General features: G+C 38.7%; 1 protein-coding gene across 1 annotated transcript in view; it reads left to right on the top strand.

Moving 5' to 3' along the window:
• Positions 1 to 7,753, top strand: part of spidr (scaffold protein involved in DNA repair) — a 45,578-nt gene that overhangs the window by 299 nt on the left and 37,526 nt on the right. Inside the window, exons 2-5 of the mRNA XM_085141701.1 lie at positions 171 to 332; positions 428 to 491; positions 1,543 to 1,749; positions 2,989 to 3,128. Of these exons, the coding sequence (XP_084997827.1) occupies positions 171 to 332; positions 428 to 491; positions 1,543 to 1,749; positions 2,989 to 3,128 (573 nt within the window). The remainder of the gene's footprint in view (positions 1 to 170; positions 333 to 427; positions 492 to 1,542; positions 1,750 to 2,988; positions 3,129 to 7,753) is intronic.

The raw sequence follows: 7,753 nt of genomic DNA, 5'->3' as shown, positions 1-7,753 counted from the left end.
ATAATAGCAAATATATACACTGTCATTTGTAATTCGGTTGTCAGAGTAAATACAGGTGAAATTTTCATTAAAGCCTCCAGCAGGGTTATCTTAGCAAAAACCGTTAAAGGCTTTTTAAAAAAATATATTATTAAGCTAACCCCTTTTACTTCTTCATTAATTTTCTGCAGCGTAAAAGGTACTCCAGGGACATAAAGTGCGTTTTCTTTCCCGATGATATCCAAAATGCTCTCCCGAAAGTGGGCAGGGAGCCCTCTTCGCTCTCTTCCCTTTCAACCGCTAAGAGCTGGGAGAAGTGTGGAGACAGTTTTTTGGATAGTCCGGTGACAAAGGTGATAAAGATCAACAGCTTTCCGTCCATCTCTTAGCATTATCTCCCTACTACTCCAACTGTGTTCATACTGTGGATTTCTATTTTTTGTTGCAGATCATTCCGTCTTCAGGAAGAAAACTATCTACTCTAAAGAAGCTGAAACAGTTGTCTGCTGCAGGTATCTTGCTCAGTTTGCTGGCCTTTCTTGCTATGGTCCATCTCAGACTTTTCTATCTTCTATCTAACCTCACAACTTTTAATACTCTGTAAGTACATCATACTTAAGTGTACAGTACTGTTCACAAGTCAGGGCCCACTCATTTCTTTTAAGTTTGTTAGGAAAATGGGAAATATGTACAGCAGTTATAAAATAATTAGTCTGTGGCAACAGGTAGCTTCCTTATAATAGCTGTCCGAAGCTTTACAGAGGAAAAGAAATATCTAATGTATGATGTTTCAGAGGGCTTTTACTTTGAAATGCACAATTAGACTGGATGACACTGTAAGGGTGTAATCCTATTACTCCAGGGCAATTACTAAGTAGAAACAGGAAGTTTCCTTATCATAGCTTTCTGAAGCTTTCCAGATGAAAAAGAGCTCATATATGCCATTCCTTTTACTTTGAAATACAAAATCATACTTTTGTGTTATTGACTGGAAAACACTTTAGGGGTGTGTGCTCTTAATCTAAACTGAAATTAGTCTGTGGAAACGGTGAATTTCTTGTACATGTCTTTTAAAATGTAAATGTTTAAAAGGGTTATTAATATATTTGTCATATTTGCATTTTTTAGTTGTCATTTGAAATTTACTTTTCATATTGATTTCTGTATCATTGCTTATGTAATGAATCATTACATCATTAATGACAGATTAAATGTACTGGTCAATCTTGAAATCACCTTCACCTGAAGATCACTTTTAAGTGGGTTTTTCTTAACGTGATACCTAGTATATGTGCACATAACACAAAACATGGGGCATGCTTGATTTATAGTAATTATTAAAACATGTGCAAACCTAAATGGAAATAGTATCTGAGGCAAAAACAGAGTTTGTACAATTCTAACAAGCTAGAAAGTCAGTATTTATACAGCCACCTTTATTTTTCAGCACAGCCACAACTGTTATAGGCCAGCTTTCTTGTAAGTAAGTCTCCAGTTTTAACAAGCACCTCATAGTGATTTAATTTGAACATTGCATTGTCCCCTTCTGTATGTGTTTCCCAGTTCAGAGCAGTTCCCCTCACCGTGAGGAGGACCCAGTGAACATTGCATGGAGCTCCAGTGACTCTGAGCAGCCTGATGATGAGACCCAGGAGCAGCATCCATCCAGAGTTACTGCCCAGAGGCAGCAGCAGTGTAACAGTCGAGGGAGACCCACAGCTTCCACTCAGTCTTACAGCAGAGCACTGCTCATGCTCAGCACTGATAAAGGTATAAAATTAAGTTGTGACTTGCTGAGGGAGAAATTTTACATTTCAGGTTATTCTAACTGAAGTTCACCTTTTAAAAAAAAGATCTTCAAACATTTCTTTTTTTTTTTTTTTCTTTCAATTTTTTAACGACAAAACAAATAGTTTCTGACCTTTGGAGGTGCTTTATGGTCAAACTAGCACCTTTGTTTTAGTCTTTATGACAAAAAAAGCATATGTCGGTGTACTATCAGTCTTCTTCATTTACAGTTACTTTTTTTACAGTTTGCCATTTTTAGAAGCTCAAAATGAATTGGACAAACCAACATAACATTTAAATGTAAAAGTAGTTTTTAATATTTAGTTGAAAATCCTTTATAGTCCGTTTCAGTTTTTTTATTTAATAACTGAAAAGCGTCCCTTATTCAGTCGAGATCAGGTGACAACCGTTTTGCTCTTGGATTGCTACTGCAGTATGTTTTGGGTCATTATCAAGTCAAGTCAGGTGGCTTCATTGTCATTCCAATCATGTGCAGTGGTACAGCACACAGTGGAACGAGACAATGTTCCTCCAAGACCATGGTGCTATAAATGACATATAACAGACAATCAACACAGGACTACATAAAGTGCAATGTGCAAAAATTGTCAAAAAACACAACAAAAACAGTGCAACACCAGAGAGAACAGAACGATACAGACACAACAGTGCAATTGAAATGTGCAAAAGAGTGAATATTGTGCAAAAAGTGAAAGCACGTCTTTATTGTAAACTTTAACTCCTCGAGAAAGTTGTCTTCTGTTGTTTTCCAGCTCCGTTGGTGTTGCTAAGATGATCAGTGCATTCCTGCTTTCCAAGAATGGGCTAGTTGGACTAAGTGTACTATTGGCTATAATTCGTGACTAGTTAATGCACCACTTTCGTTAAACCCCTTGAATCAAAATCTCAAAGTGTGGCCTTCAATCAGATTTTCATTATTTAACCTACTGTGCTGGTGTACAGATGCAAATCTACAAAAAAAAAATGCTTATTGTCTGTAACGCTGGGTAATACAGTAAATTAACTAATTTCTTAGAAAGCTTAACTGTTCCTTTAATTCAGTCTACTTTGTGGTCCATTTCCAGATTTTTCTTAGTAAAAGCAATTGACTTAAGGTTATAAACTTCTGTTATATATTAACAGCTCAGTTATCTCTATAGCCTGATAAACGCCATAAGATAAAATTTACAGCACTAGCACAACTCTTTCTTTCATTCCTAGATGACCTTCCCGTTATTGACACAGACAGCGATCTGGGTGATGAGTCTCAGGAAGATGTTGAAAAGCACAGTGGGCAACAAATCTCAGACTGTGATTCCTCTGAAGAGAAGCCAAATGACTTCCCTTCTAAAACTGAAGATGTAAGTAAACATTAAACTATCTGTGCCGTGAAAGTGTTTGTTTTTTTTTAAACTCCTGCATAATGAGGCACACTGATCTGTAGATCAGTGCTGTTTGTGTTAGGGGACACTAGGTGGGGCTATAAGCCTTCCTAAGCTCTTACTAACTTAGTCCAGTATATTACCAACTGTGTTTCTAATTATCAGCTGACTGCCAATTGATGCATTTGTCTAAGAAGTGCTCATCTGTGTGTTTTAACAACTTTTCTGGCATCCTGCTGCAGAATACTGTTCGCTGCTAATCTGATGGCTTTGTTTGCAGCTGTAGCAGATGCTGCATGAAAGCCTGTGTTCTTGCAAGATACTATGTAGATATTATATTTTAGTGTTTGTCTCAAAGTTGTTGGTTTTTTTTTCCAGTAATTTTTTGTTCAGTTTGTTGCAGTTGAATGTTTAGCCTTGAAACCACTAGGTGGAGCATTGTCTCAGCCATGTTTTGATGTCCTAAGAAGGCCCCATAGGCTCAAACCAGAGTAGTTTCTAGATTCAGGTTATGTTCTGTCAAAGTTCAGAAGCTGAGCCAGCAGTAAAACACAGGTTTAATGTGAAGGGCAAAGTAGATCTGAACACTGGGGCTAATTTATGCGTGACGTGAAACTCACAAAAAAAGCACCTGCCTCTCTTTAAGTACAATATGTAAAGAATTGCATAGTTTCCACTCGTGTTATTTATAGAAATAAAAACACTGTAGAGCTGCGACACAGAGAAAATGGAAATTATTGAGTAATATTTGAACCTTTCAGGTTTACAAATGTGCAGATTTGCGCTCCTTTTTTGTACTTTGTCAAGTAAAGTAAATTAAATATTTTTGAAGTGTTTGTTCTTTTTTTCTTAAAGCCAAAACACAAAACATAATTCATGTAAACTGAACCATCAGATTAAATGGTGTAATGAAAGATTCCCCCCCCACACACACAGTGGCTCGACTGCTCCCGCTCACAAGCCATTCAGAGGTACTGTTTGTTGAAGGCAGGGCTGGCATGGTGAGAATGTACAAGGAGTGGTGACAGTGTTTAGCTCATAGACCACACACATACAGTTTAGTTGTTAGAGCACATATTCCAATTTAAAAAACAAAAAGATCAGCAGGTTGTGGCAAAACTGAATGAATGCGGTTGACTAGATAGCGGTTTGTGAGAACACCGTTGAACACGAGGATGGGTCAGATTGAAGCCGGTGATCATTTGTCTCGGTACTGGTATAGCCTCTGCCTGCCGCTTACGCTCCTTTATTGAGGCTGCAAAAAGCACTAACTCGATATATCGAGAGGAAGCCTGACGAGAGATTAACATCAGTCCCGCAGACCCCAGCTACTTCCTCTTGTCACACTTATAATTTGCTGTTATCAGCTCTTTGGGGTCAAAAAAATATAAGATCAACAAACAGGAGGCTTGTGGTCAGAGGGCCTCTAGAAAGAAGCCTTTAGAGTCCTACTTTTATAGTTTAATATAGTCGCACTGAAATATGTGCACGGGGTAGTTTTGGCAGATCAAATGTTACATATTTAAAAGTAATAGTACGTAGCTTTCTTGCCTCCGATTATCAGTGTGATTAAATTTAGTATATGCACAGTAAATATTGACTTAATTAGAATATCAGAATGTTCTGGCCTATTTGGACTTTTTATTTGCTGCCCGGAAAGCTCACTTACACATTTCCAATTGTAAATCAAACCGGATCTAACAGGATACGGGAGGGGGAGGGGGGAAGGATCCTAATCCTAGGCAAAATTTACTATTCCAGATAAACGCATGGCTGAGTCACTTAATGTGCCCCTGCCAGATTTCTGTGTTTTTGTACTAGCCGCTAAGAGAGGACAGGCGGAGCTGTATAGGCGACTCCGCGCTTCAAGGCCAAAGGGGATGGCTGCTTCCCAGATGAAGTGTGTTGCTCGGTCCGACACCCACCGACATCGGCGCTTAAAGGGTCAACCACCCACACCACATAAGAGCTCGAGAAGGGCTATAAACAACTTTTTTACTACTGTTTGTTCAGGAGAACTTGAGTGAGTGGAAGAGGCTGCGTAGAGCTGTGTACTTATAATGCTTTCAGTGCTGGTGAAAACATTTTTGAGCCGGGGCCAGGAACATAGTGTTCCTTTTTCTCTGTAGCTGGTTGGAGTGTGACGTCTGCTGGCACGCTGCCTAGCAGGGTCAAGTTGACTCAAAGAAGAGAGCATATTGGCTGACAGGGCCTGGTATGCTGGTCTTGTCTGCACATGACAGGAACTCAGGTTTCTAGTGGATTTTTCCATGAGAACAGATTCCTTCAGGTGTAGCCAGCAATGATACAGCAAGAAAGATTGTTTAGTGCACTAATTTGACAATTAATCAGCCTGACTGCATGTCGGTGTATCATCCTCTTGATTTTTGATATTGATTTTATTGTTTTTGTTAATCATTAAGTACTCATGAATATGTTACAGATGGATGAACCATTTTAAAAGCGTTACTTTTTGCCTTTATATATACTATACACACTTACACTTTTATAGGGATTGGTGCTCCAGGGCTCGCAAAATTTTAAAATCCCTGGTAGCCCTTCGGGCAGGGACTCTTCAGTATTTGGTAGCCCAAAATAAATTTAAGTAGCCCGAATAAAAAAGAGAGCAGTTTTTTGATTGATGTTTATTTTCCTGTTTTGTTTCCGTTACAATATTATACATTAAAGTATAATATTGTAAAGGAAACAAAACATTAATCAAAAAATTGTTGAAACACAAATTACAACATTGTATAAAAATTACAACCATCAACTCAAATACTTGGTTCTAATTGAACAGAAATTTCTATGAACTTGTAAGAACTGTGTAGAACATGAATCAGTCTGTGTCAGATCCTGAATTTGAAATTTCCACTGAAGTGAGAGGTAAGTGGAACCAAGATCTAGGCCATTTGCTTTTTGAAGTTTGCGAAGACTGCTACATTTTGCCAGTGGTAGTTCACTCTTTGCAACATAGTACGCTGTTCTAAACAGATTTTTCAGGTTTATTTTTAGTATGTTATTTGCAATTGGTGTTTGTTCTGGGAAAGAGATTGCAGACTGAGCAATAATGCATTTCTTGCATTTCTCATGGGTTCTAATGGGGGCCTTTCTTAAAATTACTGGTCCCAGTAACAAAGGCGCTTGTCGACTCAGAAATCGAGGGAAAACCAACAACACACCCGGCAGAACATTATGTTATTTACATGGGTGCACATAAGTGGTCCGCATGTGCGCATTCGCTGTCAAAATAAAAGACGCGCACCAGATAAGAAGTTGCAACGCGCACACCAAAGTAATTGCTTAAAGGAGCTTTCTTCTTCGACATCTTTAAGAGTTCTAAACAAATGTCTGTCCTCCTCCAGAAAATCTTATGTACGCAAACACGCGTTGCAACTTCATATCTTGTGCGCGTTTTTTATTTTGACAGCAAATGCGCACCTGCGGACCACTTATGTGCACCCATGGTTATTTAGCTTGTCATATTGCAGCCACAGAAATTCTTTTGTCCATGAAACCATAAAGCTGCACTTTCTTCTTGCCTTATAGTCTGATTTGTCATAACTTTTCCGTTTTGTGGTAAGCTTTTCTTTGGCTGTCACTTCTTCACGATGACCTGTCTTATTTGGCTCAGCAGAACTAAAATATATATCCTGCTGCTTTTACACACGCACTCACATAACGCTCAGCGATTCTCTGCGCGATCAACCTCTCACATGTTTAAGCTTGCTGCGGGAGATTTCACTTGTCATGTTTGCATAGTAAGCTAACGATTGATAAGCAAATTATCGTCACTCACCAATCAGTACTGTCGCTCTCTATACACAGTTCACGCGATTGCAAAGTGAAAGCAAAAAACAAGCCCACAAATTCTGGCTCACCGATGCCAATGACATAATTACCCAGCTACATTTCCGAAAGAATGCAAAAGCATTGACATATATTTTTCCTTTCTATGACAGCCCGACGGGCAGGGCAGAGATAGATTTTGGTAGAAAAAGCGCTAGCCCCGGGACATCGGGCTAGCGATTTTGCGAGCCCTGTGCTCCTATTGTTGAAATGAGTGTATAACAATAAGCTTCTAACTTCTGATTGCTTTAAAAACTGTTTCAGACAGTTTTTCTATTTCAGCTCTGTACAGGGAGAGGATATCCTGGTCATTAACGCAGCAGCCTCACTCACCTGCTGACACCTTCTGTTTACAAGGGTTAGCCAATCAGAAGAAAGGGGAAGGAATTTAACACTAGGAGGGTCATTTTGACCCCAGTAACAACAGCAGTAATAGCAAAGGCATCATTTCTTGAAGAAGTTAGGTTGTTAATTTTCATCTAAATTTTTATAATATTAAGGAAGATTTGACAAAATACATATTTAAGATTCATTTTAAGGGGTTTTATTAGTTTTATTAATGATTTACAGCATTTTCTTACAGAATGTGAAATAAAAATACACATTAGAATAAATGTAAATGAGATTGAATAGCTGATTGCCTACATTTTAAAATTAACCTCACAGGTAGCTGTGCTCTGGATTTACTTTACTTGCTCTGCACAGCCAGCAACCTGCCCTGTTCGGTCACACACTCCCCGCTCTGCTCCAACTCA

The sequence above is a fragment of the Neolamprologus multifasciatus genome, chromosome 18, assembly GCF_963576455.1.
Source record: "Neolamprologus multifasciatus chromosome 18, fNeoMul1.2, whole genome shotgun sequence".
NCBI lineage: Eukaryota > Metazoa > Chordata > Actinopteri > Cichliformes > Cichlidae > Neolamprologus > Neolamprologus multifasciatus.
This window is presented reverse-complemented; position numbering and strand designations above follow the sequence as displayed.